Genomic DNA, 27096 nt, shown 5'->3' with positions numbered 1-27096 from the left:
ATTTGTATGCCCTGCAGAGCCGGCTCCTGAATGTTTTGTGTCCTTGTTTCCTGGTTTTCTCTTTTGGGGTCATGTTTTATGGAAACAGACATGGATTTTTCATTTACAAACACGACGTTTAGCTTCTTTGTGTGACCGTCCCTGCTGTCTCTGCTGTGCCACCTTCTCAGCCCTTGCTACACTGACTCGAAATCAGAATATGTATTTGAGCACACAGTTGAGAAAGCAGTGATTTGTAGATAAAGGTTGCCTGTTGTTTGCGTTGGGGACTCTCCTAATGGCGGAAGGCAGGAAACCATATTTACAGCATATTGTGTACGTTGTCTTTCATGAGTATTACCAGGTATTAAACAAATTTGGAGCTAGAAATAGGACACTTAATTCCAACTGTAGGCTGTCATTTTATTGTTGCACAAAGTACCGGGGAATTGGTTTTTTTTTAAAGTCTAGCTGTTTTTAAAAGAAAGTATGAAAATGCCCTGAAGATAATTCCAATGGAAATATCAATTTCATATTTTAATTTAAATCTGAGGGGAAAGAAACATACTTCTAAGTACTGCTAATTAGATTAATTAGTTAATTAGTGCCTAAAGTTAGGCACCTTGTGTGAAAATGAATTAAGTTCTTGCATGAATTTGTTACATTAAACTTTCTTTTCCACTTTCATTGTTTAATTTCCTTAATGTAACACATTCTTTTCCCCAACATTTCATAAAGTCTTCAAAATAAACTGCCATTTGATAAGCAGGTAATAACAGGGTGGTTAGATTACCACCTCCAAGGCTTTACCTGGAAACTGGTAAGTCTTTGAGTGGTTGGTCCGTCTTTAGTTTGCTGTTTTATATTGCATCCTGTTTTCCAGAGAGCAAGTTTGTTCTAAATTGTCTTTTTGTTTTGGCCATATGTAGGTGTTTGGGATAAAATATTGGAGCCCGTGGCATGTGTGAGAAAACAGTCTGAAATGCTCCAGCTTTTTCCAGCGTATCTAAAGGGAGAAGATCTGTTTGGGCTCACGGTATCTGCAGTGGCACGGATCGCGGAGTCAGTGAGTGCCTCGGGCCCGATGTGTCGTCGGGAGAGCCTTTGTGGTTGCACGTAGTGGTCCCCCCCAGTGTGACCGTTTGACACGGGCTCTAATAGGATACTCTGAGGGAGCACTTTGCTCTCTTCGTGTGTCTCAAGGCATCTGATTCATCTGGACACCTCAGTAAATGTTAACGTTCCCTCAGGGAGGAGGCTCACAAATTTCAGGTTCTCTTCGAGGGTGCAGATGAGGCAGAGCGAAGGGCAGGGACGCTGTTTTGTCCTCAGGCAGTGCTGGTAAGGGGACTACTGTCCCCTTTGCTTCCTCACGTTTTCCTGCACTGACCCTGATCCCCGGGTGTTTGTAGCCACTCTCCTGCCCCCGCGCCCGGCCATCACCAGAGGGCAGTGACCGCAGGAGCACTGGGTCTTCTCTGACCTTTCTTTGCAGTCTTTTAAGATTATGAGCGTGTTTGCCAGTGAGTCTGCACACAATGCTTTTGAGAAGTTGCATGATTATAAGGCATTATTTTGAACAAGAAAAAAATCATCGATGGTTGGTGGGGTTTGTTTTTTTTCTCTTTTTATGGAGAAGCAGAGGACACCCAAAAAGCCACCGAGTTCTAGGTCTACTTGCTTTCTTTGGTAGAGCTCTGCCTAAATGATATGAATCTTTTATGTCTATAGAGAAATATGTTCACAAGAAGTGTATTCTGGAAAAGACCTTTAACATAAAATTATTTTACAGGTAAACCTTAACTTACCACGTGCACTCTCGGGGCATTGAGTGTGATAACCTCATTGTAGTCAAATCGGAAGAAGTGAGAAATCAAGACAGTAAAGCATATAAATGATTTTTAACTATATTTAATTTTTAAATTCCAAATATATGAAAGTTGAAAGAACGAAGTTGCAAGTCAGTACATACTGGGTTGGGATAATCAGATCTAAAGTCACACAGGCATGTATGTTGGTTGGCCTGTGGTGGTTCTGTGGGTTAATACTTTTCTTCAAGGAGCATTTGCCAGAGTTTATGAAAGTGCCACTTTGAAACTGAAATCGGTGTATTAATATTGAAATAGAGCTGAGTGCAGGCTGGTTATGTTAACATAAGTTAAAAGACCATTTTGTCCCCAGGGAATATGTTGACAAGTTATTTCCACAAAAGTTCAAGTTGGGCCATCCCTTGGGCCAGCTCAGGATTGTCTGCAGTCATGGTCAAATAAATTAACCTTGTGTCTGTTTCGCTCCTTTTCAGCTCCCTGGGGTTGAGGCGTGTGAGAACTACACCTTTCGGTATGGCCGCAATCCTCTCATGGAACTCCCTCTTGCCGTTAACCCCACAGGCTGTGCCCGTTCCGAACCTAAAATGAGTGCCCATGTCAAGAGGTTTGTGTTAAGGTATTTTGTTTTAACTTCACATAGTACAGCCCAGGGTTTCTAGGCGTATTAGTGGTTTTTGTGCTTGATTTGTCTGCTGCTTACAAACCCTGCTGTCTCTGGCTGTGTCTGTGCCGACCGCATCAGAGAACTCGCCGTGTGGCTAGGCGGCTTTCCGTGTATGTTCCCGTCAGTAAGAGTTCGAATCAGCGTGGCCTGGGGCGTCATTCGGAGATATCTTCAGTTTTCCTTTTACTCTTTCCTGTTGACGCGCCATCGTGTGCAGGCCTCACACCTTGAACAGCACCAGCACTTCCAAGTCCTTCCAGAGCACGGTCACGGGGGAGCTGAACGCGCCGTACAGTAAGCAGTTCGTCCACTCCAAGTCCTCGCAGTACCGGAAGATGAAGACCGAGTGGAAATCCAACGTCTATCTGGCCCGGTCTCGTATCCAGGTAAGGAAATAGTCTGTCCTTGGGAAGACGAGAGACAGGGCGGGGTCTGGCGGTCAGAAGATACTGGCATCCATATGTGAAGAAGGGTTTCACACGGCTACAGGATTAGAATCATGTTTTTAAAATCCTATCACATCTTGTTAGTTTGTAACAGTAGTGACTGAATACGTCTCTTTGAGCCTGGATGCTTTTCTTCCCCCAGTGGGAAGACCTCTGGAATCCACATCTTTGCATCTCGATGAGCACTCATGGGAAGCAGGTAGCACTGTATTTTGTACTCACTGGATTTGTGGAGCGTTCACTAGAGCTGTTTCAAATTCTTGTGAGAAATACAAATGAGGGGCGCCTGGGGGGCTCAGTTGGTTAAGCAGCTGCCTTCGGCTCGGGTCATGATCCTGGAGTCCCGGGATCGAGTCCCGCATCGGGCTCCCTGCTCGGCAGGTAGTCTGCCTCTCTCTCTGACCCTCCCCCCTCTCATGCTCTCTCTCTCTATCTCATTCTCTCTCTCAAATAAATAAATAAAATCTTAAAAAAAAAAAAAAAAGAAATACAAATGAAAATATTTTTCAAAAGGTGCTCCAGTGTGGGCAGTTCTCTTTTGGAAGCCATCTCTTCATGAGAGCACTGTATTTTCTGGTGCATAGATTGTGAAATACCTTATAGATCATCTGCAGGCTAAGCATGTAAATTTATATCCATAGTCCATACTTGCTTAACTGCTGACCTAAAGAACCCAGTGCCTATTCAGCATCTCCCCCTTGGATGTCCCAGGATGGAAGTACAAAGCTCACTTTGCCGAACATCTCAGTCCCTAAGCCTAATTATTCTAAGTGTTGTCCCCGTCCACGAGTTGTGTACCTTGGCCCCATATGCCCAGATCCAGAGCATCCTCAAGTGCTCGGTTGCCTTTCCCCCTCAGAAGAGCTCTCTCAGTCCACGCTCTGGCTCCACCACAGTGTTTACCTGCCATAGTGTCTTGTGTGCATGGCCGGTGGGTCTGGCTGCCCACCTCCTCTCGCCCAGTTCCACTCACACCCACTGTGATTCCTTCAGAATATAAATCTGATCTCTTTCCATTGTCTGTACTCAATTTGGATTCTTGTTCCTTTGTTGGAACCTTGTTTCTCCTCTTGAGAAAATTGTAGGATCTTTTTGTTAGTCTTGATGTTTGGACATTTTACAAAAAATGTGCCTAGATTCGGGTCATTTTCTTTTTTATTGCTTTCCTTATTTGATGACCCTTTTCGACCTGGAGCATTGTGGCCTTCAGTCTGAGAAGTGTTTCTGTATTAATTCTTGCAAGGTCCTACCTGTATTTCTTTCTCTTTGAACCTATAGACAAATTCGGACCCATGAGATCTGGGCTCTCATAGGGTGGACCCCAGACTAGCAGCAGCGTCAGCTGGGACCTGGCCCCTGCGGTGGGGCCCCCAGATGGCCAGTGCGAACACAGACGGGAACTTCTGTCTCCGTAGCCCTCCTTCTCTCCCCCTTCTGGTTTTAGTTCCCTTGTCCTTGTTCTGTGGCTTCTACTTTATCTGCTGATCTTTCTTTTGTGTTTAAAAAAAATAAAAACAAAAAACTAAGAGCCCTTTCTGCTCTTGATCTTTTTATCTGATACTGTGTGTTTAAATTACACATATGATCTCTTTCTTTTCTTTTCGCTGTTGCGTCAAGAATGGAGCCGCTCCAGCTCCTGGGTCCGCTCCCGGTGGTGTGTCTTTCTCATCTGCGCCATCGACTATTTTCCCATTTTAAACGTTCCCAAGTAGCTCGTTTACTTGGTACCATTCCTATTTCTGTGTCACTTTTATTCCCTTACTGTCATTTCAGTGATTTCTTAACCCCCGTGTTCGGTGTGTTCCTTGCCACTGTCCTGACCGTGCAGGCATGTCTGTGATGGATGTTCCGGTGGACTCATTCCCATACACTGTTCTGCAGTCTTCTTTTCTCACTTATCCTCTACAGCAACTGAGGTGGCTCTGTTTCATTCTTTCATTCTCCTTAATGGCTTTGTGACGTTCCCTGACGTTGATGAACTGTAATTAAGTAAACCGTTCCACAACTGGTGAACATTTATTTTGCTTACAGTTTTTCCCAAAATAACATTGCCATCAATATGTTGTACAAATATCCCCACGTATTGCTATATTCACTCCTTTGGAGAATATTCCCACCAGTGAGATTACTGTGTAAAAGTACGTATGTACTTTTCATCTTAGCAGACCTTGTTGGTTTTCCGGAAGGGCTGTCATTGCACATTTCTTGCTGCGTTTGGGAGACACTCTCTCTTCTTTCCCCATTTGTCATGCTGCTGTCCTTTTCTATGTCCCCCAGCCTGATAGCGCTCCCTTCACTGCAGTTTCTAACGGCTCACCAGTGAGCAGCGTTCCATGCTTACCGTTTGAATTTGCTCTTCTGTGAATTACATATTCGTCCTTTGCCCATTTTCTAATTTGTAAGAACTTGTGCTAATAGATGTTCTCCCCTAACCAAACACCCTGTGCCTACTAGGAAGTATGGTATCTTTTTTCTTATAAAAGTTTCAGTTTTTGCATAGTTAAATGTACATAATTTTCTGTAGTTTCTAGTCTTGTTTAAGACAGTAGATTTTATTGTATATGTAGTCTCTTGGATTTCTTGATTTCAGAAATTTTAAGTGTTAATTTAAGACTATTTTCTTCCATTGAGTAACTAGTTGAAAAGCACCATTTAGTAAATAACCCTTCCATGTTGCACTGAATTGTGACGCCACCATACTACTAAATAACTATTACACATTAAATTTTCACATATGCATGGATCTACTTGGATTCTCTTCTTTTTCACTGATCTTGTCTGTTCTTATACCAAACTCTATTGATCTCTATACATACTACTTTTTCGTGTATTCTGGTTCGTTCACCTCAGTTATGTCTGGAATTGAACAGATAAATTGCATAAAATTTCTTTTCCCAGAAGATAATTCGGTTGACACACCAAAGTCTCTGAGATGGGCCTCTGGGACCGTGTGCCCCACGGCGGGGCTTGATGCAGCTGTACCTGGCCGACTCCCCATTTAGCACACGCTCTTCCCTGCTTGGCTACTGCGGTCTTCCGGCAGCCAGCTGGAGTTGAGAAGGCAGAAACTCACATTGGGACAAGAAAATATCACATATTCTTGGAAATTATCTATTTTTTTCAGTATGTTATTTTTCCAGAATTCGTAATGCTAAAAACTTAAAAAGTACACAAACAAATCATAGTATGTGATTTATTAGGCCTCTAGCATAGATAGTACGAGCTGCCAAATGAGAGACCCGCGGCAGTGTTTCTCGACAGGTCACATTCCCGTACTTTCTCTCTGGCCTCCGAACTTCAAATTACGGGAGAAAGTCACCTTTCTGAAGAACTTTATTTCTTTCCAGCTTTCCTGGTAATCAGAGCAGAGTAACTTGTGCTTCTCCTTTTGCTCTGGCTTCCAGGAACTCCTAGCCAAATCCGAAACCTGACTATAGTATTCACAGTCCCTTGTGGTTAGCCCTATTTCTTATCGATTAAGTTTATTGTCCTGTCATATTCTTTTAGAAACAGTAATGGGATAAACACCAGAAGCTATTAGCCTGTTTAGTTGGTGGGATCTTGGCATGAATGGAAGAGAAGATGGCGTGGCAGAATGTGGTGGCCAGTCAGTGGTACAGCTTTGTAAATATGCCTTCAGAATTTAGTAAAAGAAAGACACAAAGCAGGATAGTAATGGCATGACTTTAAGTGGTAAGATTGTTTCAGGTGATAGTATATTCAATAAAAAAGACCATTCGAGTTCAGGTGAAATCTTCAGTGTGGCTTTTGATGTGGCCTTTGTATGAAAGGGAATCGGGTTTGTTGTCCAAGAAATCAAAGTGATTTTTGAAGTACATACACACACATTTTCCCCCCCATTCTTTATTTCTTTTTTTTGCAGGGGCTGGGCCTTTATGCTGCTAGGGACATCGAGAAGCACACCATGGTCATCGAGTACATTGGCACGATCATTCGAAATGAAGTTGCAAACAGAAAAGAGAAACTGTATGAGTCTCAGGTAAGGGCCAGTCCTCCTGTGTCCCTGTGCCATTGAAAAGCTGGAAACAGGGCCAAGTCGCACTGTCCTGTGAGGTTGTTTTGAACAGAAGCCATATCTGGATATTTTTTAAAATTCATTTGAGAGAGAACGCACGCACGCGCGCGAGAGAGCATGAGCAGGGTGAGGGGCAGAGGGAGAAGCAGGCTTCCTACTAAGCAGGGAGCCTGGCGCGGGACTCAGTCCCAGGACCCTGGGATCATGACCTGAGCCAAACACAGACACTTAACCGACTGAGCCACCCAGGCACCCCCCTCCTTTTTTAAAAGATTTTTATTTAACATCTGGATATTCTTGTTTTTTCCGTCAGTCTCACCTTATCTAGTTGGTGTTATTGTTCACATAGATACAGCTGTAGATTAATGAGCCTGGCGTTGCGAGCAACCTCCCGATCCATTGATTTCCATCCCATTCCCACCACGGACATACATGTCCCCTGACGTGGTTGTGTAACACCCACAGTGAGTGCGATCGGGCTGTGTTTCCATTCACTCGCAGCTGAGTCTTCCTGCTCTGAACGTGCACGTGGAGGAGTTTCTGACTTTTCTCTTTCAGAACCGTGGTGTGTACATGTTCCGCATGGATAATGACCACGTGATCGATGCGACACTCACAGGAGGGCCTGCCAGGTGAGGCAACGGGAATCTGGTCAAGGAAGTTCTGCCCAGTGGGTCCATGTGCCCACGACAGCCTCCATGATTAAAAATTCAGGGCAGATAAGTTTTGAAAAGAATTTTCATTTAAAATCGTGTGTGTTCTTGTTCTACGAATGGGCACGTAGAAATGTAATCAGGAAAAAGTTTTCCCGACGAACTGAATGTTTGTAAAGCTTCCAGCTGCTCCATAATCAGTAGTTTCTGACACGGTGGCTTGCAGATATATCAACCATTCGTGTGCGCCTAATTGTGTGGCTGAAGTGGTGACTTTTGAGAGAGGACACAAAATCATCATCAGCTCCAACCGGAGAATCCAGAAAGGAGAAGAGGTAAGAGTGTGGGATCCCGTCTGCTCTGCTCATACCCCCGCGTGCAGCTCGCTGCTTGATGCGGTCGGCCGGCCTGGGGGTTGTCCATTGCTTTAGTGCTAGAAAAACTCTTCCTTGTGGTGGGTCAGAGGGTGCCACCCCGTCACTTCCCCGGGACATCCACGTGCCGCCTTCCTCCTCGTGGCAGCATTGCAAGTGTGGACTACCAGCTCCCCCCGATTCCCTCACTCTGTGCTTCCCAAACTCCACACATCCCCGCAGCACCCATGTGGCATCACTTCCCTGTGTCTTTGGGCTCCTGCCTGACCCCCTTGGTCACAGATTGACAGGATTCCTCTCTTTAAAGATTCTACCTGTCATCCCACTGATGGGATTGTGGCCTCTGTGGTCTCCAGGAACATGATGCTCACGCGAGGCCACTGGAAGGCTGCAGGCGGCCGATTTGGGGGCAGCATGTGGGTCCAGATCTCCTGTATTCGCACTTAGCATCAGTACAAGCTTACAGATTTTTCTCAACGTATTTTCAATTTGGCTCTTTTGTTACAATCTTTTCTCTTCAAAATGCTGGATGCTGAACTTGACATTTGTTTCTCTGGTCTCTTTCACCTGTTAAAATTATTACTAGTCCAGACCACTTATGTTTCCCTAATTTGTCTTCCACAAAGGCGATTAGCACACATTTCGAGGTGCTCTAGGTGGTGCCGCTGAGCAGTGTGGGTTTCTGTAAGAGCCTCTCCTGGGCCAGGGGATGAGGGGCCTGAGTGTCTATGTTGGAACCCCCCAACCCTTTGGATCAGAGCTAGGCGATGATTTCTTGTATTTTTTGGTCATCTTTTTGGGATTCCCTTTTTAAATCAAAAATTTACCCAATGCCCATGGCGCATCTCGAAGTATCTCAAGGAGTAAATCAAAGTATGTGAGAACCCAGCATGGTGCCAGCGACCACCAGGGGCGTTGGGACAGATGGAGACCCCCCGAGCTCCGGGTCCTTCCTTCCCCTTCCTGAGTATTCTTGAGTAGGTCACTTAACTTCTCCGAGTCTCTGCTTCATTTATATGAAATGGCGCAAGTCTCCCTGAAGAACTCTGCAAGTACCTAGCAAAAGGTACTAAGTGGTTTTGTTACTGAGAGAAGCTACCCAGTAAATGTTGGTGTCTTCTGTTTCAGTGTAGAAAGGAAGTCTTTCCAAACAGCCCCTCACTTAGGACGTTTGTGACAGAAGGCCCTCGGATTGGGCCTCCCCTTCTTCTGGCAGAGTCGGGGGGGGTCGGGGGCTTGGGCTCCAGGGCAGCAGGGCTGGTCTGAGATGTGCACAGTAACTTGATGACCCTAAGTAGACCTTTTTTAAACATTCTTTTAAGTGAGGAGAGAAGAGAAGCTGTCAGCCAGCAGGGGTGGTTGGTCCCTCCCCCAGGTGGGGAGGAGGAAGGCCTGGGGGTGGGAGTGGGGGGGAGCCGCGAGGAGGTGTGGGAACGCAGCTCTCCCCAGCGGCCTCCCCTTTCTCAGATGTGGTGCAGCCTGAAAGCGTTGCCTGCCGATGTCTCTGTCCCGTGGGGACCCCAGGTGGGCTTCTGTCCGAGGCCCACGGGGCGGCCGCGGCTTGGGTGCTTTGCTAGGTTGGCTGTGCTGCAGGGTTTGCGGATCGGGCAGATAGAGGCAGGACCCCCCCCGCCCCCAGCCTCTCTCACACTGTGTCTTTGCCGTGGGCAGCTTTGCTATGACTATAAGTTTGACTTTGAAGATGACCAGCACAAGATTCCGTGTCACTGCGGGGCCGTGAACTGCCGGAAGTGGATGAACTGAATGCATTCCTTGCGGTCTCGGCGGGCGGCTTGTCCCTAGGAAGAAGCGATTCAACACACCATTTGAATTTTGCAGACAGAAAGAGATTTTGTTTTCTGTTTTGTGACTTTCTGAAAACTCGCCTCTGGGAGTTCTGATCCCCTCCTCAGTCCTTTGGGCCGGAGTGGCGCCAGGACCACAGAGCAGTCAGCACTTTTGTTTTCTTCTTCTTTCTTTCCTCCTTCTTTCTGTGGGTGGGTTTTGTTTTGTTTTGTGTTTTTGCGTCTCGCTGAGGAGACCCTTGGGGGCGAAGAGCCGCCCGCCGCCCTGCCCCGGGGTGGGGGCCTTCCTATGAATGTACAGACTGAGATCACCAGCGAAAGGGGGACGGACGTCCAAAGTGCTGGCCACGGCCTTATCTGAAACAGGGGCAGGCCCTCTAACTTAAAGATTTTTTAAAATAAAGTAGACACCACTGAACAAGGAATGTACTGAAATGACTTCCTTAGGGATAGAGCTAAGGGGTAATAACTTGCACTAAAATACATTTAAATACTTGATTCCATGAGTCAGTTTATTGTAGTTTTTGATTTCTGTAAAATAAGAGAAACTTTTTGTATTTATTATTGAATAAGTGAATGAAGCTATTTTTAAATAAAAGTTAGAAGAAAGCCAAGCTGCTGCTGTTACCTGCAGAACTAACAGACCCTGTTACTTTGTACAAATATGTAAATATTTTGAGAAAAAAATACAGTATAAAAATAGTATTGACCAAATGCTACCAGGCTCTGCAGCAGCTCGGGTGCTTATAAAATGTTCATGGGGATGTCACAATATAATTTTGTGTTATTAAATATGCCGTTATAATTATGTAATAACCAAAATTTCAACCTAGAGCATTTGGGGTTTTTTGGAAACTACGGTCTATTAGTACTTAATTGTTTTATACACCTTCTGATAGAACGGAGTGTAGGCTAAGACTACGACTTTTATAGCTGTTTTGGTAATTTAAACTAACTTTTTCATATTATATTGTTGCATCCCTACTTCTTCAGTCAGGTTTTTTTGTGCTTACAATTTGTGATAACTGTGAATAATGCTTAAAAATACACCCAAATGGAGGCTGAACTTTTCTTCAGCGGATGTAGTTTTGATTAGAACTTTGTTTCAAGCCACAGAGAATCATGTATACATACTAGATCGTGTAGCAGGACTCCAGCCTAACTCTAGCCTTCTATTTAACACAAAAATTTGAAAAGGAAAAAAAAAAAAAAAAGAGTTGTGGTCACACTTGCAGCTGCAGGACCCCGACAATAGGGTTTCGGAAGATGTAATTTTAAAATGTGTTTGTATGAACTGTTTGTTTACATTTCTTTAATAAAAAAAAAAAAAAGCACTGTTTTGTGTTTGCTTGTAGAAACTTAATCAGCATTTTGAACCAGGTTAGCTTTTTATTTTGTACTTAAAATTCTGGTACTGACACTTCACAGGCTAAGTATAAATGAAGTTTTCGTGTGCACAATTCAAGTGGGCTGTAAACTGTCGGTCTATCAGTGACGCAGTTCTGAACTTGTAATGTATATGGCATGATGTATTTTTATCTTACAGAATAAATCAATTGTATATATTTTTCTCTTGATAAATAGCTGTATGAAATTTGTTTCTTGAATATTTTTCTTCTCTTGTACAATATTCTGACATCCTACCAGTATTTGTCCTACCGGGTTTTTTTGTTCTCTGTTCTGTATAATAGTACCTAATGTTGGCAAAAATTGAATTTTTTGAAGTATACAGAGTGTTATGGGTTTTGGAATTTGTGGACACAGATTTAGAAGATCACCATTTACAAATAAAATATTTTACATCTATCCAAGCGCCCGAGTCTGTGTTCGCCTGCCCGCCTTGGGCTGGAGCTGTGGAGGGGCTGGGTGCTGGCCGTGGGCCTGCCCGCGGGCTCAGCCCTCAGCTCCCGGGGTGCGACGGCCGCGGTTCTCTTTCTTTCCAGATAACGAGTTTACGTGAAGTCGTAGGTCCTTCCAAATGGAGAGACTGTGTTCCCTGCAGCTGAGCAGAGACGGGAACTTCAGTTTCCCCTGAGGGGTGTTTACCAAGGTGTCCTGTTCCCTTGTTTAAAGTCTCTCTTTGTTTCCTTGTTAAATTTAGTCTTCTGGGCTTTTTTGAGGCAGGCTTTTTCAGATTCATTCTGTGACAGAGACTCGATTTCCATCGTACTGAATGTATGTGACATTGAAGGGGATTGCTAAGAATTAAAATAGTTCAGAATCCCCCTCACAGTTTCTAAAACCAGTTTTCAGCTTGTGCTTCATGAACACCCCAAAATAAGCTTTTCTACTGCGTGGTTCTATAGAAATTCTCAAAGCACTTCTCTGACAAAAGGGTTTAAAAAATACTCTCAAGCGTCTCCCATTTGCAAAACCGCCAGCTTGGTCGGGGCTGGAGTGGTGCGGGTCCGCACCGGGTGGCGAAGCCCTTACCTGGTGCAGTCTTTTCCCCCGACCTAGTGGATCTCTCACGATCCGACCCGTGAGGAAGGAAACCCCTCGAGTCCTCGCAGAACCCGAGCTCCGCTCTCGGCTTGAGTGGGGTCCCCCCCCTCATTCCGGGTCAGGGCCAGGAAAAGCACGGAAGGGCACTGTGGCCGTCGGATCTCCGGATGTGAACGCAGGTCCCCAGGGCAGGGGGCGCAGGAGAGGCAGAGCGAGGGTGACGGATCTCTAGGAGGAAGCCGCAAAGCCCCATGGGGGCCGCCTGGTGCCTCCCCCCTCGGAAGAGTGCCCTTGCAGTGCGTCCCAGGGAGCCAGAGCAAGGCGCTGTCCCTCCCGCGGTGGACGGGACTGGTCAGCTGCCACGGTGGCCGTATTCGTGGACCCTGCACTCGCCACATTTATGAAAAGCCTGAAAAGCCCTGGGACGTCACAGCGGAGACAGTATCACTGAGCTTGCACTGGGGAGACCGAGAGAGGCCATTTTTAAGATGGAAATCCGGTGCGTTGGGCCGGGCGTGGGGAGGGGCCTCCCCAAGGAGTGAAGGGGACCTCACGGGAGGTACAAGGCAGGAGCTTGTGCAGGAGCCAGGGCCGGGGGGCGGGGCTTGAGAGGCTGAGTGTGGGAAGCCGAGAACACAGGGTGGCAGGAGACGAGGTCAGAAGCAGGGCCGAGTCGTGAGGTCCAGGTGGGCAGGTGCAGTGGGGGCTGCTGGAGGCAGTGCCGTGACCCTGACCGCACCGAGGGCGAACTCGTGTTCTGTGCCACGGGGGGTGCTGGACGCGGGAGCTGAGCTGACGCATGGAGGCCAAGGCCCTGCGCTAGTCCAGGGAGAGCCGGCGGCGCCCCAGGCGGGCAGGAGAATCGCATGCAGTCCGACTGTTCTGCAGAAAGACCTCGGCTCTTCCTCTGCGTCCCTACCCCGGCCCCTCCTGTCCTCCCTCGTTAACACCGTCACCTGGCGCCGCACCATCCTCCCTCCGGTCACCAGGCAGGCACCCTTCGTCTGGTCACGTGCTACCGAAGGCAGCAGGTGTGTTTCGGGCCAGTAGAGTTTCTTGTCCTGGGGGACACTGTTGACCATGGTCTCTCTGAAACCCTAACCCTTGTGTTTGTGGCCCTCCACCCTCTCCTGGTTTTCCTCCCATCTCTTTGCTCTAATCTTCTCCCTAAAAGCACTCCGCCCCGTTTGTTAAACTTTCAAAAGGGTGATGTTCTCCATCTGAAATATAGCTCCTGAAAGATCTTCTCTTCCAGGAAACCCCAGCTCCCCGGTGACCCTCGGGCTCTGCTGAGGGTGCCCCAACACCGGCCTGAGCTCAACTTCTCAGACGTCCGTCCGAAAGCCAGGCCGGCAGCTGCCAGCGAGCACCAGGAAAAGAGAAGCGCAAGGTCATGGACGTGGAGTGGACCCACCTGCACGGGCACGGGCGTCCCGTGGCACTGAGAGTCCCCGCGTCCTGGCAGCTCGGCAGAGCAGGCAGCCAGGCCCCCCGTGGCCCGGTGTCATCACACGCGCTGGTGGCAGCTCCGACCCAAGAGCTGCTCCCTCCCTCTCCCGGCATAGGAGTTAAGGAGACCACGTTTCCTTCCAGCGACACGCTACCACTTCAGGAGACCAGGGCTCCCGAGAGACGCCTTTGCCGGCGTCCCGCGGAGCTGCCAGTGCCTGCACCCAGGTATCCAGGAGCCACGCTGTAGCCTCCTGGCCGAGCGCGAGGGCCGTGTGCCGCGTGCCTGAGGAAGCTGGGTCGCTCCTCTTTCTGTTCCACGGTTCGGTCAGGGTCGCCACATGGCCTTTGGTCATGACGTTTCCCTAGTCTGTGGTGTGTGACAGTAACTCAGGTTCGCCTTGTGTGACCTTGAGAGTCGGGATTTCACAGCTGTGTTCCTCCTCCTAAGATTGTCCTTTCAAAGTTTTAGCACACCGAGCCCACGGGTGATAGGTGCTTTTAGTATCACTGTCTGCTAATTCTATCATCTCTTTTATTTCTGGGCCCATCTTACTGATGGATCTTTACTCCAGGCGACAGGTCCCATTTTCCTGCCTTTTCCGTGTCTGGTTAATTTTTCTTGGATTCCAGAATGTTGAGTGCTGGATTGTGTTGCGTTCCTTTAAAGGGTGTTAGACTTTATTCTGCCGGCAGCTGAGAATCGGTTTCCTCCTTTCAAAGCTTGTTCTTTACACATTTTTAAGATAAGCCTAATTTACTTATTAAAAGACTATTTATTTTAGAGAGAGGGCGTGGGAGCACACGTGAGGGGAGGGGCAGAGGGAGAGCGAGAGAATCTCCAGCACACTCCCTGCTGAGCGCAGAGCCTGATGTGGGGATCGATCTCAAGACCCTGAGATCATGACCTGAGCCGAAACCAAGTCGGATGCTTACCCGACAGCCACCCAGGAGCCCCAGATGAGTCTAATTCAGCCCCAGCACTGGGGTATGGCCCTTTGGGGAACATACTGGATGTCCTGGATGTTCCCTGAGGTGTACCCACTGGGCTGCTGCTAAAGCATTCCCAGCCCCGTGTGATCTCCTTCCCGGGGACTTGCTCTTCCCTTGCACCTGTTCTCGGCAGGGTCTGGTGGAGTCACGCTGCACCTGTGGACAGACAGGCGTGCAGCCGGACTCCGCGGAGACCCTGTGCAGATTTCTGGGTGCTTTCCCTGTGTAGCTTTCTCCTCTCCTACATTCTGTGCTGCTCATTCGGCCGCTCTGGCCTCCCTGCACTCCGTCTCCGGTCGCCACGACCACCAGCCTCTTGGAGGCTGGCCTCCTCCCCTGCTCCTCCACAGCATTCTGGTCTGGGGGGAAAGCTGGGATGAGTCCAGACTCACCGTGTTTCTCAGGAGGCCGTCCTGCGGTCCCTACCAGCCTGGAGCTAAAGAGTCGTGTGTGTGTTTTGTTGTGCTTTTCTAGCTGCTTAGCCCAGGAGGACAGGCCCAGATCCTGTTCCTCCCTCTTGGACAGAAGACCTTTTCTCATTTATTTTTGATTTAAAATTTTCCTTCCTGTCAAATTCTATTTCCTTTCAAGGCATTAGGTATCATGTTTCTTCACCCCGTGTTTTTTACTCATTCCTCAACTTATTTTTTAAATTTCTAATGCCTGCTTGAGTCCTGCCACACTTCTGAGTTGTCAAATTCTGCTTTAAATTGTCATTTCCTGTTAGTGTCCTTTGGCTTGTTTCGAGCGGCATGGGACAGTTTTGCTCAGCTTTGTGAGCGTCTCTCTGTGTACTTTGTCATCCACTTGTCACCGCAGCTCCTTTTTCTTTGCCCCACGTGGTCCAGTGGTCCCAGGACCAGGGCTGCAAGCACCAGGGCTGGAGGCCCTTCACCCCGTCCGGCCGAATCGGGGTCCACAGTGCCCGCTGTGCACTGGCTGCGGGGGACAGCCCCCCAGGTCTGCACTGCAGCAGCCTCACCGAGCGAACCCACTGGCCCTCCTGAACGTCAGAAGTCTGCGTGTAAATGGAGAGGGGGAGAAATAGTAGCTGAGAGGACGGGAGTGAATAAATGGGCCGTCATGAGGGAAACCCAGTGTTACATTAACACCTTGAGAGGGATCGGCAGCAACGGTACCGTCTCTCAGCTCGCGTCTTCCAGCGCCTGCCAGGGTGACGTCCTGTGTTGCTGAGACCACTCCCGCTGTTGAACCCTGAGCAGATCGTACAGACGCCTGCGAACCGGAGTGGCCGCATCCTGTGAGACATTTTCATAGAATGCGAAGGACTAGATGGTTATCATGACGGATGGGATTCTAGTCACATGCCAGCGTCTCTTTGTCTTACTATTAGGGATCTGTGTTTGAAGACAGGGATAAACTAGGATATTGCAATTTGTCATAAGCAATATAGATTTGGTCTTTACCCCCATTTCTGGCCTAGAGTTCCTAAAACCCTTGGAACTTCAGTGAGGAGAGGGAAAGAGGCGACTGTTACGTTAATGAGGGGACTTCGAGAAAGCACCAGGGGAGTCAGCCACGTGATTAGAGGTGGCGCTTTCGATCCTACCCCAGGACCTCCAGGGAGGGGAGGAAGCTGGAGGTTGGGCTGACTCATTCTCCGACGGCCAGCGCTTTAATCAGTCAGGCCAAAGGAAGGAAGCCTCCACAAAACCTACGAGGACGGGAGGCGCGGAGCTCCGAGGCTGAGCGCGCGGAGGAGGCGCTGGCGGTGTGGCGCCCAGGCAGGACACGGAAGCTCGGGAACTTTCCCCACGCCTTGCCCAACGCATCTCTTCCACTGGGGTGTTCGTCTACATCCTTTATCATATCCTTTCAGAATAAACCAAAACGTAAGTAGTGCATTCCCGAGTTCTGGGAGTCGCTCTAGCAAGTTCACGTGGAGGGTGGGGGGTGTCACGGGACCCTGCAATCTACAGCTGGTGGGTCAGAAGCACAGGTGACCTGGACTGGCGACCAAGCGGGCAAAGGGGGTGGGGCAGTCTTGTGGGACCGAGCCCTTGCCGGTGGGTCTGACACGATCTCTGGGTAGTGTCAGAATTGACTTTAATTGGAGGACACCCAGCAGGTGTCACAGAGAATTGCTCGCTGCCACCAACCTCCACGTTCGGTGACCAAAGTGTGCAAAGTGTAGCAGGAAATGGGGCTCACAGGACAGCGTCAGGGAAGAGCTGCTTTTCCCTGCGCAGGAGGTGGGCCACGAACAGGGTTCCCCCCCCTTTCAGTAACTCTGTACGGGATTTGACAGTGATCCCCTTCGGGTGCTCCTTTGACGAGGACTTCAGTTTTCGCGGACCTCGCAGGACGTGTGGCTCAGAAGCTTCTCCGTGGAGCGCCGGCTCCTGCAGCTGTGCTCCCACCGCGCACACTGCTCGGACCGGCTTCCCTCCCCCACGTACCCCAGCTTCATCCCTCCCCTCTATCACCCCGACGCTGCTCAGTCTTTATTCCCTCCCTGCGGTTCCTCCAGAGTCGGGGGCCCTGGCCTCAAAGTCCTGGGCTGCAAAGCCACGGCGGGGCGGGCAAATCCTGCCGGGCTCCTTGCTGTGCGGATCCCGCCGCGTGTCTCCGGTGGAAGCCTGCGCCCGTTCCCGCTCTCACTCTCGGATCCGCTGGCTGCCTGCTCTTTCCTCCGGCCGTGTCCACCGGGCGCCGGTAACGGGTCTCACGGCCGTCCGCCTTCCCACATTAGGGATTGTGAGGCTGCCTTGCCACTTGGTTACTGTGAAAATGCCATCCTTGGGTTTGGTCTCTCCCCGTACATGGGCTGCGACCATCTTCCCTGTCCCTTCCCAGGCTCCCCTGCGGCGGTCAGTATCCCAGCCATTCTAACGGGCGGGAAGAGGGATCTGTGGTTTAGTCTGCATTTCCCTCATGACTGCACTGAATACCTTTGCATGTGCTGAGCCATTTATACATTTTCGGCCAATGGTCTATTCAAGTATTTTGCCCATTTTAAAAATTGGGTTTTTTTAATTGAACTTCAAGCACTATTCATACACTCTGGATACAACTGTGTTGCTTACCTTTACTTTTTTCAATGTCTTGAGCAGCTTTTAATTTTGATGAAATCCAATGCATTAATCCTTTATGACTAGTTCTTTTAATGAGTCAAGAAATCTTTGCCTACCCTAAAGTCACAAAGATTATCTTCATTTTCCTCTAAAAGCATTATGCTTTTTTTCTGTTTAGATCTATGACTCATTGTCAAGTAATTTTTGTGTATGGTGTAAAGAAGGGGTCATTATTTCATTTTTCTCCATAGGCATATATAATTTTTCCAGCACCATTTGTTGTATTTTTCTTTTTTTTAAAGATTTTATTTATTTATTTGACAGAGAGCTAGAACAAGTAGGCAGAGAGGCAGGCAGAGGGAGAGGGAGAAGCAGGCCTCCCGCAGAGCAGGGAGCCCGACACGGGGCTCGATCCCAGGACCCCGAGATCATGACCTGAGCCGAAGGCAGACGCTCAACGACTGAGCCACCCAGGCGCCCCCAATTTTTTTTTTTTTTTAAGATTTGAGAAAGAGCAAGCATGAGCAGGGGGGAGGGGCAGAGTGAGAGGGAGAAGCAGACTCCCTGCTGAGCAGGGAGCCCGATGTGGGACTCGATCCCAGGACCCTGAGACCATGACCTGAGCTGAAGGCAGATGCTTAACTGACTGAGCCACCCAGGCGCCCTTTCATGTTTTTTAGGCTATTGTAAATTGCGATTACAATACCATTATTTTCCATTCTAAACTTGTTGTATAGAAGTACAATCCATTTTTATATTTACCTTTTATTTTGTGGTCCTGATAAACTACCTTACTGTGTCTAGTAGTATTTTTGAAAACTCCCTAGGATTTTCTAACCTTGATTGTGGTCTGCAAATACACTTTTACTTTTCCAATGAATATACCTTTTATTTAATTGCCTACTGCACTGGCTGAGGCCTTCACCACAAATGTTGAATGGAAGTCTAAGTACAGGCATCCTTGCCTTGTTCCAAATCTTCTTTAATTTTTTTTTTTTTAATGAGACTACCTATAGTTTTTTCATAGATGCCCTTTATCAAGCTGAGGACTTTTCCTGCCATTCCTAGTTTGCTGAGTTCTTTTTGTAGATGGGTGTTGAATCCTGTCAAATATTTTTTTTCTGCATGATCATATGCCTTTTCCCCTATATTAACATCATAAACTACATTGATTGTCTAATGTTAAAGGAACCTTGTATTCCTGGGATAAAACCCACTTGTTCATAATGTATCATCCTTTTGTACATATTGCTGGATTTGATTTGCTAGTATTTTATAAGGAAATTTTGCTTCTATATTTATGAAGGATATTGGTCTGAAGTCTTCTGGTATACTGCTTTTATTTTTTTTTTAATTTTTTTAAAAAAAGATTTTACTTATTTATTCATGAGACACAGAGAGAGAGGCAGAGGGAGAAGCAGGCTCCCTGCAGAGCAGGGAGCCCGATGTGGGACTCGATCCCAGTACCCTGGGATCATGACCTGAGCCGAAGGCAGAAGCATAACTGACTGAGCCACCCAGGCATCCCTGTACTGCTTTTAAATGAATAGTTAAGCCTTGCTCATAATATAAAAAATTGACACAAGTTTTCCAGAAGAGGTTGTGTATTATTGGTATAATTTTTTCTCCACTGTTCGATCAAATTCATTCATGAAACCATCTGTGCCTGGAGTTGTCTTTGTAGGAAGGTTTTTAAACTACAAATTCAATGTATTTCATAGCTGTAGGGCTATTCAGGTTGTCTATTTCTTCAGAGAAATTGGATAATTTGTTTCTAGTAATCTGTCCATTTTATTTCAGCCCATCAAATTTACTGGCATAAACTTGGTCATAATCATCCCATCTACAAAACTGAGCAGAAAGTACTGAACACACAGCCCACAATCAACCTTCCACATCAGAGTGGTACCTTTGTTACAACTGATGAACCTGTATCGTATCATTATCCTCCAAAGTCGAGTTTACATTAAGGTTGTGTGTATTGTGTCCTAGTTTTGTGTATTCCATGGGTTTTGACTAACGTATCATGACTCGTATCTACCATTATAGTGTCATACATAATAGTTTTATTGCCCTAAAAATCCTCTGTGCTCTATTCATCTCTCCCTCCCCCAACCTGTGGTAACCACTGATCTTTTACTGTCTCCATAATTTTGCCTTTTCCAGAATGTCATAGAGTTGGAATAATACAGTATGTAGCTTTTTCACATTAGCTTCTTTCATTGAATAATATGCATTTAAGTTTCTTCCATGCAAGTGGCTTGTTAAGAGTTCATTTCTTTTTTGCAAGAATATACCACGGTTTACTTATCCACTCACCAACTGAAGGACATCTTGATTGCTTCCCTGTTTTGGCAATTAGGACTAAAGCTGCTATAAACATCCATGTGCAGTTTTTTGTATGGACCTAAGTTTCAACTCTGTTGGGCAAATATCAAGAAATTTGATTGCTGGATCGTACGGTAAGAGTATGTTTGGTTTTTGTTTTGTTTTGTTTTTTAGATTTTTTTTTTTAAAGGTTTTATTTGTTTATTTGAGAAAGAGAGAATGAGAGAGAGTGAGCACATGAGAGGGGGGAGGGTCAGAGGGAGAAGCAGACTCCCTGCCGAGCAGGGAGCCCGATGTGGGACTCGATCCTGGGACTCCAGGATCATGACCTGAGCTGAAGGCAGACACCCAACCAGCTGAGCCACCCAGGCGCCCCAAGTATGTTTGGTTTTTAAGAAACTGCCACTGTCTTCAGAAGTGGCTGCACCATTTTGCATTCCTACCAGCAATGAATGACAGTTCCTATTGCTTCCTAATCCTTCTTTAACATTTGTAGAATCTCTAGTGAGGTTACCACTCTCATTCCTGATGTGGATAATTCATGTCTCTTTTTGCTGGTTTTTGATTAGAGGCTTGTAAGTTTTAGTGATACTTTTTTAACCAACTGAGCCACACAGGCGCCTCTAGTGATACTTTTTTAAATTGAAGTATAGTTAACACACAATGTTATGTTAGTTACAGGTACATAACACAGTGACAAGTCTATACATTATGCTCACCACACACATAGCTCCCATCTGTCACCATAAAACGCTATTACAATATCACTGGCTATATTCCCTATGCTGTGCCTTTCAACGTTGTGACTCACTCATTCCATAACTGAAAGCGTGTACCTCCCACACCCGTTCATCCATTTTGTCCCCCCCCCTCCAACGCCCTCCTCTCTGGCAACCCCTAGTGCTATTTTTTTATGCATCTGTTTCTGCTTTGTTCATTTTGTTTTAGATGATGTAAAGTGAAATCATATGGCATTTCTCTGATTTATTTCACTTAGCATAATACCCTCTAGGACCATTCATGTTGTCACAAATGGAAAGATCTCATTCTTTTTTATGGCTGAGTAATATTCTATTGTGTATACATACACATTTTTATCCATTCATCTATCAATGGACACTTGGGTTGCTTCCATATCGGCTACTGTAAATAATACTGCAATAAACATAGGGGAGAATATATCTTATTTTTTTTCTTTGGGTAAATACCCAGTAGTGGAATTACCATATCACATGGTATTTCTTTCCTTTTTTTTTTTTTTTTAAAGATTTTGTTTATTTATTTGACAGAGACAGAGTGAGAGAGGGAACACAAGCAGGGGGAGGGGAGAGGGAGAAGCAGGCTCCCCGCTGAGCAGGGAGCCCGATTCGGGACTCGATCCCAGGACCCTGGGATCATGACCTGAGCCAAAAGCAGCCGCTTGACGACTGAGCCACCCAGGCGCCCCTCACATGGTATTTCTAATTTTAATTTTTTGAGGACCCTCCATACTGTTTTCCACAGTGGCTGCACCAATTTACATTCCCACCAACAGTGCATGAGGGGTCCTTTCTCTCCTTTTTCATCCCTACCAACACTATGTTGCCATAGTTGATGTCTAAGAGATTACTGCTGTGTTCTCTTCTAGGAGTTTTATGGCTTTAGGGCTCACAGGTCTTTAATCCATTTTGAGTTGATTTTTGTGTATGGTGGAAGTGTTTCATTCTTTGGTATGTAGCTGTCCAGTTTTCCCAGTAGGATTTATTTGAATGTACCATTTTCTCTCCATTGTATATTCTTGTCTTTGTTGTAGATTAATTGGCCACATAAACATGGGTTTATTTACGGGCTCTTTTATTCTGTTCCATTGATCTGTATGTTTATTTTTGTGCCATAACCACACGGTTTTGATTATTACAGCTTTGTAATGCATCTTGAAATCTGGGATTGTGATACCTTCAGTGTTGTTCTTTCTCAAAATTACTTTAGCTTTTTGGGGTCTTTCTGGTTCCATATAAATTTTGATACTCTAGTTCTGTAAAAAGTGCTACTGGTATTTTGATAAGGATTGCACTGAATCTATAGATTGCTTTGAGTAGTATGGACGGTTTAACAATATTCTAATCCACGAGCATGGAGTATCTTTCCATTTGTTTCATTTCAATGATGTTCTTAATCCGGCTTTAATTTTTTTTTCCATTATTTTTGTTTTCTATTTCATTTGTGTTCTGACATTAAATATTTCTTCTGTTTCTTTACTCTTCTAACTTCAGCTCTTTTTCTGTTTTCTTAAGGTGGAAGCTTAAGTCATTGATTTTAAGCTTTTATCCTTTTCTAACATAGGTGCTTGTGCTATAAAATTTTCAAGTACTGCATTAGCTGCATCCTTCAGTCTTTGGTAGGTTGTATTTTCATTTTCAGTTAGTTCAAAACAGCTTTATAACTTCTTTGACCCACAGGATATTGGGAAGTGTGTTATTGGTAGATTTTCACATATCTGAAGATTTTCCACGTATGTTATTTACTTATATTATTGTTGGTTTTTAATATAATTTGCACGAGTTAGATTTGTATAAATTTATTGAGACTTAATATCCCAGGACATGACCTATCTTGGTAGATGTTTCATGTTTAATTGAAAAGAAGGCATATTCTGTCTGGTGTTAGGTAGAATGTTCCATAATTGTTAATTGTGTCAAATTGGTAGATAGTATTGTAAAGTCTTCTATATCCTGTTTTTTTTTTTTTCTACTTATTTCCTCAATTATTGAGAGGTATGTTGAAATCTTACTAGAGTTGTAGATTATGTCTTTCCTGGCAGTTCAATTGATTTTTGTGGCAAGTACTTTGAAGTTGTTATTAGGTATTATCGTAACGTTGGGATTATTTCCTCTTAATTGACTCCTTTATCACTAGGAAACAACCCTTTCCATCTCTAGTAATGTTCTTTGCTTTGAAATCTTCTTTGTGTAATATTAATACAGCTACCTCAGATGTCTTTCAATTAGTGTCCCATGTGCATATATTTTACCGTACTTATGCGTTCATATTTAAAGTGAGTTTCTTGAGGCACCTGGGTGTCTCAGTTGGTTAAGCATCTGCCTTCAGCTCAGGTCATGATCCCAGGGTCCTGGGATTGAGCCCCACATCAGGCTCAGCAGGGGGTCTGCTTCTCCCTCTACCTCTGTCCCCTCTGCCCCACTGCTTGTGCTCTCTCTCAAATAAAATCTTTAAATGCCATCTTGCTGCTTTCTGTATGTACCATCTGGTCTTTGAAGTTGAATGACAAAAAATATATAGAATATATTATTCTCCAACATGTTTCTAATATGGTGCTTTGTGGTTTAAGATAAAATAACTGAAAAGGACTCTATATAATATAGACTGTCTCCTCTGAGATGCAATTTTGGTGGAAAAAACCTCCCACTATATTTGGACATCTGCAGTATGAAAAGAGGATTCCTAAATTTCTTTTTTTTCGTTATGGTAAATGTACTCTTTAATCCTCGTCATCCATCACCTATTTCAGCCATCCCCCCACCCACCTTCCCTCTGGTAACCACCAGTGTGTTCTCTGTATTAAGAGTCTGCTTCTTGGTTTGTCCTTTTTTTTTTTGCCTTTGCTCATTTGTTTTGTTTTTAAATTCAACATGAGTTAAGATCATATGGTTGTTTTTTTTTTTTTTAAAGATTTTATTTATTAATTTGAGACAGAGAGAATGAGAGACAGAGAGCATGAGAGGGAGGAGGGTCAGAGGGAGAAGCAGACTCCCTGCCGAGCAGGGAGCCCGATGCGGGACTCGATCCCGGGACTCCAGGATCATGACCTGAGCCCAAGGCAGACACCCAACCAGCTGAGCCACCCAGGCGCCCAAGATCATATGGTATTTGTCTGACATTTCACTTAGTATTATATTCTCTGGCTCTGTATGTTGTTGCAAATGGCAAGATTTTCTTTTTTATGGATGAATATATATATATATTTTTTTAGATTTTATTTATTAGAGAGCGAGCGAGACAGAAACAGCATGAGAAAGGAGAGGGTCAGAGGGAGAAGCAGGCTCCCTGCCGAGCCGGGAGCCCGATGTGGGACTCGATCCCAGGACCCTGGGATCATGACCCGAGCCGAAGGCAGTCGCCTAACCAACTGAGCCACCCAGGCACCCGGATTGTGTGTGTACATATAAATTTTGGTATATACATACACACCACATCTTTATTCATCTATTGGTGGACACTTGGGCTGCTTCCATGGTTTGGCAATTGTAAATAATGATGCAATAAACATAGGGGTCCATGTATCCCTTTGATTTAGTGTTTTTACATTTTTTGTCAGTGCAATTACTGGATCACAGGGTAGTTTTATTTTTAATTTTCTGAGGAACCTCCATACAGTTTTCCACAGTTGCTGCACCAGTTTGCATTCCAACCAACAGTTCAAGAGCACATCTTCACCAACATTTGTTGTTTCTTGTGTTTTGGGTATTAGCTATTCTGACAGGTGTGAAGTGATAGCTCATTGCAGTTTTGATTTGCATTTCCTTGATGATGAGTGATGTTGAGCATCTTTTCATGTGTCTGTTGGCCATCTAGATGTCTTCTTTGGAAGAATGTCTTCTACCCATTTTTTTTTTTTAAGCATTTTTTTTTTAATAAAGATTTTATTTATTTATTTGAGAGAGAGAGAATGAGAGACAGAGAGCATGAGAGGGAGGAGGGTCAGAGGGAGAAGCAGACTCCCTGCCTAGCAGGGAGCCTGATGCGGGACTCGATCCCGGGACTCCAGGATCATGACCTGAGCTGAAGGCAGTCGCTTAACCAACTGAGCCACCCAGGCGCCCCCATTTTTTTTTTTTAAGATTTTATTTGAGAGAGAATGAGAGAGAGCACAAGAGGGGGAGAGCGGGAGAGGGAGAAGCAGACTCCCCACTGAGCAGGGAGCCCAACACGGGACTCGATCCCGGGACTCCAGGATCATGACCTGAGCCGAAGGCAGTCGCCTAACCAACTGAGCCATCCAGGCGCCCCTACCCATTTTTAATTGGATTGTTTTTTGGATGATGTTGAGTTGTGTTCTTTCTTTATATATTTTGGATACTAACCCTTTATTGGATATGTCATTTGCAAATATCTTCTCCCATCAGTAAGTTGCCTTTTAGTTTTATTTCTTTCACTGTGTAAAAACCTTTTGATGTACTCCCAATAATTTTTTTACTTTTAATTCCCTTGCCTCAGGAGACTGTATCTACAAAAATGTTACTATGACCAATGTCAGGGAAATTACTGCCTGTGCTTTCTTCCAAGGATTTTTATGGTTTTAGGTCTCACATTTAGGTCTTTAATCCAATATGACTTTATTTTTGTTTTATTGTGAAAGAAAGTGGTCTAGTTTCATTCTTTTGCCTATAGCTGACCAGTTTTCCCAACCACATTTGTTGAAGAAAAATTTTCCCATTGTTGTATTTATTCCTTCTTTGTTGAAGATTACCATATAATTGTAGGTTTATGTCTGCATTTTCTATTCTATTCCACTGATCTATTTTTATGTCAGTATCATATTGTTTTAATTACTACCACTTTGTAATAGAACTCAAAATCTGGAATTGTGATACCTCCAGTTTTTTCTTTTTCAAGATTGCCTTGGCTATTTGGGGTCTTTTAGAATTCCATACAAATTTTAGAGGACTGTTCTAGTTTTGTGAAAAATGCTTTTGTTATTTTGATAGGGATTGCATTAAATCTGTAAATGGCTTTAGATAGTACAGACATTTTAACAATATTATTTGTTCTTCCAGTCCATAAACATGGGATGTCTTTCCACTTTTTTGGGTCATCTTGAATTTCTTTAATCAATATTTTATAATTTTCAGAGTACAGGTCTTTTACCTCTTTGGTTAAGTTTGTTACTAAATATTTTATTGTTTTGGGTGCAATTATTATAAATGGGATTTTCTTAATTTCACTTTTTGCTGCTTCATTATTAGTGTATAGGAATGCAACAGGTTTCTGTACATGGACTTTGTATCCTGTGACTTTACTGAATTCATTTATCAGTTCTAGTGGTTTTTTGGTGGTCTTTTGGGTGTCCTGTATATAGATAGTATCATGTCATCTGCAAATAGAGTTTTGCTTCTTCCTCACCAATTTGGATGCCTTTTATTTCTTTGTTGCCTAACTGCTGTGGCTAGGACTTCCAGTTGAATAATGTTGAATAAAAGTGGTGAGAGTAGACATCCTTGTCTTATTCCTGACCTTAGGGGAAAAGCTCTGTTTTTCACCTCTGAATATGATGTTAGCTCTGGATTTTTCATATAAGGTCTTTACTATGTTAAGGTATGTTCCCTCTAAAAAAAAAAAAGGTATGTTCCCTCTAGACTTACTCTGTTGAGGGTTTATATCATGAATGGATGCTGTACTTTGTCATATGCTGTTTTCTGCATCTATTGAAATGATATGATTTTTATCCTTTCTCTTACTGATGTGATGTATCATGTTGTTGTTTGTTTTGTGAATACTGAACCCCTTGCATCCCAGGAATAAATCCCACTTGATCCTGGTGTATGATTTTTCAGTGTATTGTTGGGTTAGGTTTGCTAATATTTTGTTGAGGAATTTTTGCCATCTATATTTATCAGAGATACTGGCTTGTAGTTCTCTTTCTGTGGTGTCTTTATCTGGTTTTGGTATCACAGTGATACTGGCCTCAAATAATGAATTTGGTAGTTTTCCTTCCTCTTCTATTTTCTGGAATAAAGTTTGAGAATAGGTATTAACTCTTCTTTAAATGTTTGGTAGAATTTGCCCGTGAAGCTGTCTCATCTTGGACTTTTGTTTTTTGGGAGTTTTTTTTGATTATAGGTTCAATTTCATGGAGGTTAATTCAAATACATGAAGGCTAAATAACATGCTACTAAAGAAATGAATGGGTCAACCAAGAAATCACAGAATAAATAAAAAATTACATGGAAGCAAATGAACATGAAAACACAACAGTCCAAAATTTTGGGGATGCAGCAAAAGTGCTTCTAAGAGGGAAGTATATAGTAATGCAGGCCTACCTCAAGAGGCAAGAAAAATCTCA

The 27096-nt window shown here is 44.9% G+C and overlaps 1 protein-coding gene across 1 annotated transcript in view; it reads left to right on the top strand.

Moving 5' to 3' along the window:
* The window catches only part of KMT2C (lysine methyltransferase 2C), a 271489-nt gene extending 259892 nt beyond the window's left edge, over positions 1–11597 (top strand). The window contains exons 54-60 of the mRNA XM_035029848.1: positions 909–1045; positions 2282–2424; positions 2690–2858; positions 6802–6918; positions 7513–7586; positions 7834–7942; positions 9653–11597. Of these exons, the coding sequence (XP_034885739.1) occupies positions 909–1045; positions 2282–2424; positions 2690–2858; positions 6802–6918; positions 7513–7586; positions 7834–7942; positions 9653–9745 (842 nt within the window). The 3' untranslated portion in view covers positions 9746–11597. The remainder of the gene's footprint in view (positions 1–908; positions 1046–2281; positions 2425–2689; positions 2859–6801; positions 6919–7512; positions 7587–7833; positions 7943–9652) is intronic.
* Positions 11598–27096: the final 15499 nt, after the last annotated feature.

This window comes from Mirounga leonina, unplaced genomic scaffold, assembly GCF_011800145.1.
Source record: "Mirounga leonina isolate KUSES-001 unplaced genomic scaffold, KU_Mleo_1.0 Mir_321, whole genome shotgun sequence".
Taxonomy (NCBI): Eukaryota; Metazoa; Chordata; class Mammalia; order Carnivora; family Phocidae; genus Mirounga; species Mirounga leonina.
The sequence above is the reverse complement of the archived record's forward strand: the minus strand, read 5'-3'. Positions and strand labels throughout refer to the sequence as shown.